Here is a 13,876-nt window from a genome sequence, read left to right as displayed (position 1 = left end):
CATCTCAATACAATAATATATAATTCTTTTATATTAACTTTTCAAAATATGTAATAAAAGTTAATATATGTATCATTTGGTAATATTTCACACGTATTAATTTAATTTTCAAATTAAAATTATTTTTAATTCTGTGCGTAGCGTGGGTCACGCTATAGTTTTAATTATTACACACGAGATTAAAAATAAAATCAGTTTGCAAAAGATAGGGATGGTGGCCAACAAGGGGAGAGAGAAAAATGAGTGAAAAGTGGAAAGTCAGAAAATAGAGCGGGTGAAGAGATATTCTGTAGTTTTTTTCTGCATTTACTTTTTTTTCCCTCTAATCCAATGGTCCGAATTAATTGAATAATAACAAATAGTAAATGTGATTTTGAAAAATAAAAGTGAGACGAAATTCTCCTCCCTAGCTTTATACAATAGATACCATAGATATTATAATAGATAAGTGCCAGCGGAAATCGGGCCTGGCCACAGAGGCGGCCCGGCCCATAATCAGGTCCACTAACCCTAATTATCTGATCTAATAACGTAACCGCCATCCTCTCATCTTTGCCCTCTTTCTACTTCTTCTGCTCCAGAGACACACAATATCGACACAATCCTCGGAGGAAAAACATCGACAAGTTGGCCAGTCCTTCTCCCTCCCTCTCTCGTCCTTCTCGAATCCTCCTCTCTTCATCCGCCGGCATATACACACACACATAGATATATACATACATAATATATCGAACTATATATATATATCGTAGATCTGGTAGGGTTTCGATTTCATCTCTCTCCTTGCCTGAGCTCAACGCGTTTGTACTCTGAATTGGGCATCCGATTTGGTTTTATCGAGTTGCGACCTGATTGAATTGCCGCAGAGGTTCTTCTCCCCCTATGCCGCCACCGAGTAAGCCCACGAGGCCGTCCCACCGCGGCTCCGGCGGGGACTTTGGCGACCACGGAGCGGCGCCGTCGAACAACCTCTGGGTCGGCAACCTCTCCGGGGAAGTCACGGATGCAGTCCTCATGGAGCTGTTCGACGGATTCCAGCCCCTGGACGCCACCTCGTACGGCGCGCGGGGCTATGGCTTCGTCTTCTTCAAGCGCACGGAGGATGCCGTCGCCGCTAAGGATTCCCTGCAGGGCGCCGACTTGAAGGGGAGCTCGATCAAGATTGAGTTTGCGCGACCGGTTTGTTCTCATCTTTTAAGCAAATTATTATTATGCGATTGCTTCTGTGTATTGATTGATGATCGGTTCTGTATATTTGACCTTGCAATTGATATCGATTTTTGGATTTCAATTGCCAAACATAAACTTGTGTTCCATGACGTCCATTACCTCACCCACAATCATCGTAGATTTCACCGAAATTGCGTATGGTATGCTCAAAATTTGCTACTTCCCAACTGTAGAAATAGGAGCTTGCACCTGCTTTGAGTCCTCTGTGGCATTTACCGAGTAGTTTATTCGACTCAGAGGCTTTTACTCAAAGTTCCAATCACAACGATGCACAGGAGCGACTGAATTTTGGGGTGCTTTAGTTGGAGTAATTCGGGAGACTAAAGCACCCTGCTGTGCTTCGATCAAGGTCGTAGACTAATTCAATCACTCGAAATATTTTAGGTGGTGTTCTCTCTCAGAACATGGACATCTTAAGTACATGATCGGCACTTAAATCGTGCGACATGAAGATAATCTTGTTTCTTTGTCTAAGCTGTCACTGCTTGATGACGTTGTCCCTCCTACTGTTACTCAATCAGCCTTTCCTTAGATGCAATGTTCGATCTGATGATCAAACATGACGATACGCAAGTCGGTTTGTTGCATTTCTTCCCCTCTTCTTGAAGGAGAAGTAGAGCCACCACTTGATCACCTTGACCCTGCTATGTTACTCAGTTAGCCTTTTCCTCGGATGCAATGTTTGATCCAATGATCAAGCAGGCGGATATGCAAGTCAGTTTGTTGCCTTTCTTCCACTCCAGCTGGAGGAGAAGTACATAAACCTTCAAATTGACACGGCATGCTACTCGAGACAACTATTTCTAGTTCGATAACAGGATACCACAGTAACCTACTTTTTGTTTTTCCGTCATTGAGAGCGCACCCTCAAATTGCTGGCATAGAATTCTTTTTTCGTTTTGAATAAAAATGGCAACATTCTGAATTGAGATTGACGCGAGTCTAGCACTTCTGGAATTGGCCGATGCACGTTTTCTAGATAATTTAGGTTGTTTATGCTACCATCAAATTGTGTGTCTTCTGACACTTTCTTACCGGGTAAAATACGAGTTAGCTGACTACTTTGATATGCTTCCAGGCACTATTTGTGTAGCCATACATAAGTCGCTAGTGTACTCGTTATATATTTCTATTGCTAAACTATCTGTTCGAGGGAAGGATGATCCGTTTGAGGGAAGAATGCATGCTCTTATTACATCAAAAAGTTTAAGAAAAGTAATAACTTGCGGAAGCTTTTAGAAGTATTCTAGGCAAAACAAAGAGATCTGTTGCCAACTATTGTGTTTTCTAGACTTTTGTGTCTTCAATTACAATTGAAGGTCTCAGAATAACTGCAGATTGAATGAAACAAGTCAAATCAATTACTAGATATATAAGCTTTCAAACATGATGATACATCAATCAGTTTGAGAATATTTTCCAGGAAATAAGTTTATATTGTTCTGTCAAATTTAAAGGGAGTTGCTGTAATCAAAGACACTGAGCTCTATTGTAAACAAGATTGTCGATTAATCTTAAGAGTTTAGAGGGCATAAGTTGTAACGCCCCGTGCACTAAAAAGGTTTGACAGTTCCATTCATTTTGATATAGTGTAACACCCTTGATAAACATTTTAAGTTGAGTTACTCAAAATAGAAAGTCTGGACTTTGTAGCTGCAACATAGGGAGGAGGAACAATTTTGATTTAACGCGTTGTCTGATGTATACATATAAATTATTTCCTGGCCTGTCATTGTTGATTACAGAATGCCACTTTTACTCAGTAAGTAGTGATAAAAGTTGGTTCTTCTCCTTCATTAATTTAAGCACCAACAAAATCTAACAGTTTTTAGACTTGAAAGCTAGGATCTGAATTCATCTGTTCAGTCGGTTGAATCCAGTATACACCGTACCCATTGACCTGAATTTACTCGATAAGGAATAGATAGGCAAATGGAAATAGACTGGCTTGTGAACACAAACATATCAAAAAGCTTAAGCTAGTTTGTTTTGCCTCGTTGTTTGTTGCTTTAAGTGAGAAGTAGACAATGAAATGCTAGCCAATTCCTACTCTGGAGGATAAGTTGTTATTGCAACCCAAGAAAAAATAATGATAAAAAAGAAAAAGACGAAAGCTTGCAGCTTGCACATGAATTTGGTTTGCACGATTGTGTTGTTATTCATCGTTATCACCTTTCATAACTATTGGGTCCACTAACCTCTTTCATCGTCAATTTGATTTTTTTTTCCTTCCGCGAACCTGGGTTACCATTGCTGTTTGGGAATTACATCTCGAATAATTCCTTGTTTCCCATGAAGATCTTCTCGTTTTTTGGTTCCCATTCTTTTTCTCTTACCTTATATGGTTAGACCTGACTCAGATACGTTGCATATATATATATATGTATCTTGGTGGTTGTCTGAAGTTTAGTCTTAATTATCTTATTTTTGTTTCCAGGCTCGAGCTTGTAAGCATATCTGGGTCGGTGGAATCAGCCCAGATTTTTCAAAGGAAGAGTTTGAAGAAGAATTTGCCAAGTTTGGTAAAATTGAAGACTTCAAGTTTGTGAGAGAGCGTAATACTGCAACTGTTGAGTATGCAAGACTAGAGGATGCTATTCAAGCCATGAGAAGCATGAACGGAAAAGAGCTAGGTGGCGAGCAGATACGAGTTGATTTTCTCCGATCACAGCCTATAAGAAGAGTAAGTTTGATTAAGATTTCCTGATTACAGGCTTTGCCTTTTACTGCATGGTGCGTGCATTCGTTGGTCTTGAATGTTTTATTCAGAGCAAGTTTTATTCAGAGCAAATTAATGAGCAAGACAAATGAAAGTACCTTATCGTCATGACATAATGTCATGGCATGAGTGTAATATGTGGCTTTCTAGGTTTGAGATTATTACTGAGAATCATGAGTTATTTTCGGCCAATAATTATTATGTTAAAAAAATAATGAAAATGATAAATGGTAGAGACATTCAGTTCCATGGGTTATGGGCTAATGGGGCCCGGATGAATAAACCTTCATCATCGGAAAAGTGGAAAAATGAGAATTTTTATTAGTTTCTGAGGGGATGGCATCATAGTGCCGAACATCTAACCTTGTTGAGAATGGGTTTTATATTTGGTGTCTTAATGATGTCCAGTTAATGAATTTGACATGGAGGAGCTACTATCTGATGTTTATGTCCTAGCTCATATTTGGGCATAGATGAAGGTGATTTTGCCCCCCCCTTTTTTAACCTCAGGAAACAAAATATTCATGTTTGTCACAATATTCATTTTGGTCAGCTTCTATTTCTTTTTATCCTCTTGTGTGTTGACGTGGTCATCAAGATATGGGGATTAGACGCTTTAAGGCAGGTCGGCTTGTTGTTGGGTACCAGAATCTGGGATGTTATTATCTGTATTGCAGTTCTAAATGACCTGAAATTTTTCCTTTTCCGTAGGAGCTCTTGATTGATGGTCCTGACTCAAGGGAATATCATGGCAGGGGCATGGGCCCATCAGACGTTCATGCTGGTTCTAAAAGGCCACAGGTGATTCTCAAATATGAAATATTGACCTATGTTATGATACGTAGTCTAGATATAGTGCATTTTTACTTATTAGCTTAGTGTACGTTTATATCTAATTGTGGTATGGAGCTACATGAATTCCAATGTTTGGATAGATAGTAATAGTAATTATTGCATTTCTAGTTGGTCTTTGAGTGGAATAGAGAACCCAGCTTTCTTTCTTTTCAATTGCATATTTTCCTGAATATTTTTGTGCAAATGTTGCAGCCTTCCCAGTCTTCAGGCTTCCGAAGAGATGGTCAACCGAGTAATATTTTATGGGTAGGCTACCCCCCTTCTGTTCAGATCGATGAGCAAAGGCTGCATAATGCAATGATATTATTTGGTGAGATTGAGAGGATTAAAAGTTTCCCTTCAAGGAATTACTCCTTTGTGGAGTTCCGCAGTGTGGATGAGGCCCGCCGTGCCAAAGAGGGGTTGCAGGGCCGCCTATTTAATGATCCTAGAATAACAATAATGTTCTCAAATAGTGGCTTGGCACCTGATAGAGGGCAAGAAACGTACAGAGGGGAACATTTTCAGTCTCCTGAAATGGATGGATATGTCCACAGCCGTCCATTTGAGGGAAATATGCAAGTGAGGCCTTTTGGTCCACATAATGGTTATGATCCTCATTCAGGGGCAGAGTTTGATGATGTTGACTTGCCTTATGGAGCAAGAGAAGGTAGTGGGAAAAGTTTGATGGGTCCGAGCTGGAGAAGGCCATCTCCTCCCGCTTCTGCAATGCTGCCTTCTTCTCCAAGTATGAGAACCTCTTCTGGCTGGGATGTTTATGATGGAAATCAGTTTCAGAGGGATTCCAAAAGGTCAAGGATAGAGTCTTCTTTGCCAGGTGATGAAACTTCTTATCCTTTGAGAATGATTGACGACCGAAGAGTAGGAGTTGATCGCAGTTATTGTCCTGCAGTGGATGGAATTGCCTCTGGTATCTCCAGTGTTCATGGAAGAAGTCGTCCTAGTCCTCTGGGTTCAAGATTCTCCCCAGAACCTGTTCAAGACGCCGATGACGATTACATTTGGAGGGGTCTCATTGCCAAAGGCGGAACACCTGTTTGCCATGCCCGCTGTGTCCCTGTAGTAGAGGGGCTCATTTTAGAGCTGTAAGTGTAAATGCTATGCCTCACCATATGCATATCTATATGCATAAATTTCTTTGAGTTAATGTCTTTTGGCTTTATCGACCATCTGCCCATGAGGGGCTTTCTGCGCATTGCTTAGCTCTCTAGCTCCTGATGAGGTGAAGTCAGTTCTCAAAGTGTACAAGAGACCTGCAGGGACATGAGGGGGCGAGGTCAATTGCCTTGGGGTTTAATTTTCGTATTCTCTGACCAAATATATTTCAATTTAACCACCTTCTTTAATAATATTTTTTTTTTGATAATACTTGCAATATCTTGGTAATCTTTTAAGTTGTGACCTAGAGGGCCTCACAATGCAGTTGCAGAGGTCCTGGAACCATGCAAAATTTTTGAAATTTCAAAGTGGACCATCAGAGTGGAAATAATGAAGTATAACTCAAATATTGCTGTCTAGCAAAAGGAATTTTCTAATCTATGCTCATGATTCACCGCTCAGTACGTGGTGGGGAATCTCTTGCTATGATCTTGTTAATATGTTTTAATGGGTTAATATATGAGTGTCATGTCACCTTTTTGAATCAGAAGGATCAATCATTGTATTCTGACTATGTACAACAGTATACATGCTTTCATTGTAGTAATTTATTCTAGATATGATTCCTAATTCATCTACGGGGTTTTGCTTTTTGCAGTCCTGACATCGTCAATTGCTCCGCAAGGACAGGACTGGATACGCTTGCGAAGCACTACGCGGAGGCTGCTGGGTTTGACCTTGTCTTCTTCTTGCCTGATGCTGAAGAGGACTTTGGGTCGTATACAGAATTCCTCCGGTATTTAGCCTCAAAAGATCGTGCAGGTGTTGCCAAGTTGGATGATGGGACGACTCTGTTTCTCGTTCCCCCATCTGATTTTTTGCAAAAGGTACTGAAAGTAGTGGGACCAGAGCGTCTCTATGGTGTTGTCCTCAAAATGCCTAGGCCAGCCCCTACTTCAGAACCTCATCAGGCATTGGCTGTACCACAGTATGCTGATCGCCTTCGATTTCCTCCTCCACAACCGGATTATGGCTTATTATCTCCTAGGGAGGAGCCACCAGTTATGCCAACAGATTATGGTCGAGCTCCCCAAGGGGACTCAAACTTCCCAAAACCGCTATATCATCCACCACCAAGTGAGTCCCCTGCGGTTCATTCAGCGTCCCAGAACTATGTATCTACTAGTACTACTAGTAATCCTGTAGTGTCCCAAGGTGGAATCAGCTTAACACCTGAGCTGATTGCCACTTTAGCATCATTGCTTCCTACAAATCCACAGACATCAGCTGCAACTCCTGCAGAAGTTACTCAACAGCAGAGCTTCAGGCCTCCACTTCCACCTGCTGCACCACTACCAAATTATCAAGTTCCCGATCATGGTGGCCCATCAAGTCAACAACCTGCGAGTCAGTATATTCATTCGGTCTCAGCAGTTTCACAGTATCAGCCTTACCCATCTGTCTCAGCTTCAGCTAGCCACTCCATGCAACCTGTCTTCAGTGGATCCCACATACAATATTCCTCAGCTAATGCTTATCAGCAAGCCCCAATATCCTCCAGGCCACTGACTAATTTCCCGATCCCTTCCCAAAGCGGGCAGTTTGTGGCAGCTGCCCAGGTCCCCCAGCAACAGCAAGTTGAAGTTCCTCCAAATTCTCAGAGAGGCTATGGAGTTGTGCAAGGAAATGAAGTTTCTGGGCTGTATACTTCCCCTGCTGTAAACCATAACTATTCTTCTAGCCTAGCAGCGAATCAGGTTCAAGGAACTGCTGGTTTTTCCCAGCTGCAAGCTGCTGTGCCTCCCGTATATGAGAGAACAAATGCTGAGCTTTCTAACCAGGTGCAGCAGCTTCAAGCTACTTCTTCTGGAGCTGTTCCAAGTGGCCAAGATGTTGACACGGACAAGAATAAGCGGTATCAATCGACTCTTCAATTTGCAGCTAGCCTTCTCCAGCAAATACATCAGCAGCCACAGTAGACAATTAATCAGGGTGAGGGTCTGGAAATAAGTGGTATGCTCTTTTGCCCTGATCTTTTGCTTAAATTGTCAGTCCTGAATGTTATTATGGCTCTTTTGTTCTGGAAAATTTGATGTTTGGTTGGGAATGGTACCATGAATTGTGCTTTTGTGCCTTAAGGTATGCTAGAAGCTGAAACGTGCATTATTTTACTTTGATTAAATGTTGTCGATGGTCTGAATAGCTTTTTAGTGTGGAATGTCCTGGGCTTCATTTGTTTGTATCAAGATCAATAGGGGTTGCTTCCAATCTGGGAATGTGGGTGGAATGTTTAGGTTTTCTTGATGGGAGGAGAAAGGCAGACAAGCAAAAGTGAGACCTATGAAGGAGATGGAATCATTGAACATGGAGTTTGTTGTCCTTAGCTTATTGATGAAAGTGATATTTGGTTTTTCTCCTAGATTTAATCTAAGGTTAGGGGTGAATTAGATTCATAACTGAACTGAAATATCATTTCAATTTTGCCATTCAATATGACCTTTGTACGTACCAATCCAGAGAAATTTACTCAGGGAAATATATTCTTAATCTCATCAAGTGTGTTCTCTCTTATTCATCAAAAAAGTGTGTTTTCTCTTATCAGAAAAATTCCATTTAGAGGTGTGATATATATAAAAAGATTGTTTTTTCTCCTAAAACTATGAGAAATAATTGAAATTTTAATTTTTATTCTTAGTTTGTCAAGAGGATCATAAGAATGCTGGCATCTTTTATAAAGTTCTGCAATGCGGGCATTCCTAGTTTATTCCATGTTGTCAAAGCCTTTCTCATTTCTCTCATTCCACACTTGTTTCTGCTCTTTAATGCCTTCCTGAAATGCAGGGTTGTCAGCATCAGATGAATCATTATTCACTATAATACACTATAATGACATCTACTTCTAAAAGAGCTTAGGAACGATTCCAGTCAGAGGTTTATTCAGATCATTTGAGTCTGCCAAAGTAGGTCTTCTTCCTGCAAAATTCCTGCACTCAAATGATTTTTCAATATTAAGCTTCCCATAAGATGCTTCATCTCTTGAGTAGTTTTTATAGTACATTCTTGCTGAGGAATTCTAAATCACCTGTTCAGAACTGTTTTGACTAAATGAGCTGTAATATCACCATCGACCTACCAACTTAATTCTAGTTCTCCTCTTTGATCTTGTAAATAAAGTTGGAGAAGGAAACCAAAATCAATTGTCTCAGTTGTGATTCTGTGGCTGATGTTATCTCATGCCAGGCATGTTTCTGCTTTTGACCTGAGGTAGCTCAGCTTCATTGCGAATGCTTGAAATAGATCATATCTAAGCCTTTAAAATTGGCAAAGCAATGAATGACTATTGTATATAAGAGTCAATCCTAAAGGCAATGAATTCTCTTTTTAAATATCTATCTTGTCACTTATACAAGATTTTTCAGTCTCAGCTCTTTACCAAATTTATCTCCTTCTATGGTACTAAAGATTCAACTTCAAGACCCTACCGTACGTCAAAAGCTAACGATATTAATTAAATCTCTTGACCAAGTTCCTTTTTCTTTCCCCCTTATTCTCGCTTTGGTTCATCTTTTCCCCGTCTTTCTCAAACCCATTCCCAAAAATTGTGAACTTTCCAAAGTTCCTTTTGTAATTGAGGCTTGGATTCTCTTTTAAGAGTAAAATTCTTGCATTTTGATCTCATTTCTTGATTTTAGTAATGAAGTGATAGGTGTCAAGGCCTCAAGTGCACTAGCTCTTCTGGCTAGGTCATAATATGTATCAGTAAAACTACTTAACACCACCAAGAAAGATACAAAATATTTAGCTTAATAATATAGATATATGTCTAGTGAAAAGACCTAGATATAGAACAAGGAAATATGTATTTGCTATGATTCTTCTAGTTTAATTTCCCTGCTCTTCAATTTTCTTTGGAGTTGGATACTGAGCCTCCCTTTGATTGCAAGAATTGACCACCTTATTTGTCCTTAGCATCAAATAGTGTTGCATTCCCTGAGAGCACAAGAGAAGCAAGTAAATTACTTGCTTATATGGAGAAGGTTGACCTCTCTTTACCCTACTTAGTTCGTATGCACACTTATCAGCTTTGAAGATTCAAACCAGTATAAATATTGGGGCTGCCAAATAAGTTGAAGATAAATAAGAAAGAATGATGGCAGTATAGAATTTCCCCATGGATGGCGTGATATTGCAATAGATGAACTTAACTCACTAAATTCAAAACTCTGTGAAGCTAGATTTTAATAATGCCTTGCAAACTCTAATTTCATAAGGAAGTATTACCACGTTAACAGCATAACCCTTTGCTTAGTGTCAAAGAACCATTCTTGTAGTTAAGTGGGGTCAGGGTCAGATAACCAGTTGTTTATGGGGTGGGAGGAGAGATATAATGGAGGAGCATGGAAGGATCTATAGAGATGCGAAGTAGGGAAACTTCTTCAAAGCAGGACATTCAGTGACTAAATAGAGCACCAGTCTCTGGTTTCCCCGTCATTCTACTTGATGAAGGTAAGGACTCTCTACCCTCTTGTGGGGAGACAGTCTGGAAGTGGCAATTTAGTGGAAGTGGCACCTCTGTTTGGCTTGTAGGAGTTTGTTTTGGGGAGGGAGTCCTGTGTATTGTTTTTAGGTAACATGTATCTGTTGGGAAGTTGTCTGATGCTGATGAGTGTCTTGTTATGTTGTTGTTTTTCTTTTGTTTTTTTTTCCCTCCCTTTTTATAAGTTGATTGTTCTTTTTATGTGATGCTCTGTGTTTTGCTTGTCTTATAATCTCCGAGTAACTTTGTCATTCACTTTTGGACTCTTTTCCCGGCTCCCCTGTATGCGTTTAGTGTCTTCTTGTCATCTCATTGGGTTGTTGTAGAGCTTAGACTTGGATGCATGGTGATGAAATGCTTGCTTTCTTGGTCGTGCTATGCTGATTTTGTGTACAGTTGCGGTTGGGACCATTTATGAGGTGTGTATGCTTTGGGCTTATCCTTGAGTTGATATTTCCTGGTGTTTTGCTTGCTGAATATTCCATCGTTGCATAATTGCATACCCTGATGCTTGCATTCTCTGTTTAGTAGAGCTTATGCATTTTATTTCATAGATATATTCTTTCCATCCTGGGGAACTAATAACTGCGATTTGCTTTTATTAATTTCTTCTGATGCTTAGGCTTTCTTGAAACTCATGTAATTGCTATTTGGATTGTGTAATCGAATAATACATTTTGGTCAAAACTGTGTCGGGGTTCCTCAGAAATCATTGGAAAGCTGCAACATATGCTAGCAACAAATAAAAGCCCTTTTCAGTACTTGAGGAAATAAAAGCCCTTTCACTATTTGAGAATACTCGTTGAATTCGTAATATCCATCAAAATTCTAGCCGATGGCGATGTTTCTAAAGTGAGAGGATATAGCCTGCTCCAGTGCTATGATAAGCCATAACTGCCTATATAAATAAAAAACGCTTCCATGAGCTTTGCCAGCTCAATTGCTGAGAATTTCCGAGCAGTTGAATTACTTAAAGAACAGTTAAAATTCCGGATTTATGAGTCTGTACTAAGTGGAGACACCTTCAGAACACATTCAAATCAGTAGAGAATCTGAAAGTCTGATAGTGAAGTTGTCTCGAGTCAGAAAATAGGGACTATCATTAGTTGCTAGTTTCTCAGGGTGCTGCACGGTTCGATCATTGGTCGCTTCTAACCATCCAAATTATTGTCGTATAATTATGATATACCCAAGTCCAATCATGTGCAGTACCTAGGAGAATATATAGTTAAGAACATGCGTTAGCTGCTGAATTATGTAGACAAGAAATCTTTGCTTCGATAAGATAATGTCAGAGTTCTTGATCCTTCACGTGCCATGTGAGGAATCTGTTGGTAGTCGCGGCATGGTTAGATTTCCAATTCCTTTCTCAGTTAAAACAACTATCCTATGAATTGAGTGGAGTTCGTATTTCAGATGATTGAAGCACTTGATCACTCCGACCTGTAAGTTCTTGTCCCTACGTGCTTGCTCCTATTAACCTCCTGCCTCGCTGTCATAGATTTTCTATCAGTCCTATGCTGTCAGTGTTGTTAGTAGTGGTCTGCTCTGTGATCTGGTAGGAGCTTAAATTCTAAATGCTCAGATAATGAAGTATGGATATGCTACCCAAAATAAGTCCTGCACCTTCAAAGCCTACTTGAGTTTTTAGCCATCTTTAGGTCGAAAATCTACCAATGGTACACCTATTAGAGTTAATAAGCTGCTCCATATGGGTCATGGTGTTAGTCCTTCCATTTGGTTCTGTAGTTGTGTTTCCCCGACTCACATATACATGTATCAAGAGATGGCACAAACTATGTTTGGGCTTATACGATATCGTTGACATGTTTCGATTCAAGTCGAAATAATAGAGATAAGGGGCATGAGTTTGCGATATGGCGTTTCCCGAGCTTTTCTCTCCGAGTATGAATATCATTCACGTCTTCAGTACTAGTCCTGGACCTCGAATCCACATTGCTCTTGATAGTTACTATGCGCTTCTGAGAGATCTCTGCATTGTGTCGTTACGAACTGAAAAGCCATCCCAACACTAAAACTGGACGACGCCTAGACCTCATAGCAGCATGTTCTTATACATTACATTGATTATGCAGACAGATTAGATGCTATCCCTGACGCTTAGTGACGGTATCTTTTTCGAGGTAATCTTATTTAGGTGACTGTTAGTCTGAGGCCTGAGTTTGAACTGTGTTTAGGGTTAGAAGAGCAAATATTGCAGGGTTCATTGCTTACGTGACTGCGTCTTAGTGTGAGTTCCAAGTTTGGAGTTTGAACTGTGTATAGGGTTAAGACAAACATGATGTTAGTGTTCGTAGCTTGGAAACTTCCTTCGTGTGAGAGTAATTTGCCTATGCTGTATAAGTTCTTGCGGAATGTGGGTGTTTTGAGTGAACAGGTTGTCTTGTGGAAGAACTTGAACTCGTACCAGGGAACGAAATTAACGGAGTTAGGCAACTGTACTTCCCCCGGAGCAAACTTCTTATGTTAAGATTTGTGATTTGGCGAGCATTTGCAAATTTCAATTTCCGTACAGCATATCTACGATAAGAGAACATAATGCATGTATGCGTGCAACTTTTGATGGGTCAGAAGTGTTAGCGCTGTGCCGTTTTTACCGATCTATCAATGAAACAAAGTGTGCTGATCATATCACGTGACGACTCAATGTGATGCTTCTTGTAGGTCGTTTCGCTGGCTGAGCGGTCATAGAGAGATTGAGTTACAGAACGAGTACGTTGAGGTGTTCCCTCCCAGACGAACCAGGTCCGCGAATGCGCTTCGAGCAGTCGGAGAATCTCCCTTCGCAAATCCTATCCTCATCGCTGCGAATTTTGTGAATTGATTTAGTGGGGTCTATATAGTCCATTAGCGCACACTCTCTCTCTAGAAGATTAGGTCTAATGTATTAAGATGTGGCGGGTAAATTAGGATCCAAATGTTACAAATTTCTGAGACCTTGCGGTTAATAGAAAGAAAGTTGTTCTGACTCGTTTCTGATCCTAACAGCAGTGCAATTATATCCTCAAAAAGTTTGGGGGACCACAATGTTGTGATAGTATAATGAAAAAAAAATAGGGTATTCGTATAATGAAAAAAAAAATAGGATATTCGAAACCGATTACCCTTAGTATAATGCATTTTTATACTGTCTACGGCATGTGAAAATCGATTTTCCGCATGCGGCTTCCCAAAACCTTAAGTTTTGAGGGAACAAGGAAAACTCTAAATCTGTGAGAAGGTTATGTACCATCATCTGGGGTTTAAAATCTTGGTTTGGATGTGGTTTTAGTCGTTTTGGCTCATCGAAAAATTTAAACATGGTACTAGAGCTAGGTTCAGCTCGTCATCTACACACAGCCCATCTGATTGTGGCTAGATATCTTAGCACGTCGCATCTCGCGTACTTGTAGCGTACCAACACATTGAATAGTTTC

The 13,876-nt window shown here is 40.2% G+C and overlaps 1 protein-coding gene across 4 annotated transcripts; it reads left to right on the top strand.

Moving 5' to 3' along the window:
- The first annotated feature begins 549 nt into the window (after positions 1-549).
- Positions 550-13,445, top strand: LOC116215564 (flowering time control protein FPA). Of its 4 annotated transcripts, XM_031551317.1 has the most exons (7): positions 552-1,179; positions 3,668-3,913; positions 4,661-4,750; positions 4,997-5,621; positions 5,697-5,889; positions 6,561-7,915; positions 13,125-13,445. In XM_031551317.1, the coding sequence occupies exons 1-6, from the start codon at positions 883-885 to the stop codon at positions 7,879-7,881; spliced, it is 2,772 nt and encodes a 923-aa protein (XP_031407177.1). In that variant the 5' UTR covers positions 552-882; the 3' UTR covers positions 7,882-7,915; positions 13,125-13,445. The 4 variants fall into 4 exon arrangements, with proteins under 4 accessions (XP_031407174.1, XP_031407176.1, XP_031407173.1 ...); XM_031551314.1 differs by having other exon boundaries at positions 550-1,179; positions 4,997-5,889; positions 6,561-7,894; XM_031551316.1 differs by lacking the exon at positions 13,125-13,445 and adding an exon at positions 8,744-12,950 and having other exon boundaries at positions 550-1,179; positions 4,997-5,889.
- The last annotated feature ends 431 nt before the right edge of the window (positions 13,446-13,876 follow it).

Source organism: Punica granatum, chromosome 7 (genome assembly GCF_007655135.1).
Source record: "Punica granatum isolate Tunisia-2019 chromosome 7, ASM765513v2, whole genome shotgun sequence".
NCBI classification, from domain to species: domain Eukaryota; kingdom Viridiplantae; phylum Streptophyta; class Magnoliopsida; order Myrtales; family Lythraceae; genus Punica; species Punica granatum.
This window is presented reverse-complemented; position numbering and strand designations above follow the sequence as displayed.

What these genes read in the sequence shown, in the direction of transcription:
- LOC116215564 (XM_031551314.1), top strand. Translation starts at nt 883, where the DNA reads ATGCCGCCACCGAGTAAGCCCACGAGGCCGTCCCACCGCGGCTCCGGC. An exon ending in CTGGTTCTAAAAGGCCACAG is followed by an intron (nt 4,751 to 4,996) that starts GTGATTCTCAAA and finishes CAAATGTTGCAG; the next exon opens with CCTTCCCAGTCTTCAGGCTT. An exon ending in GAGGGGCTCATTTTAGAGCT is followed by an intron (nt 5,890 to 6,560) that starts GTAAGTGTAAAT and finishes TGCTTTTTGCAG; the next exon opens with TCCTGACATCGTCAATTGCT.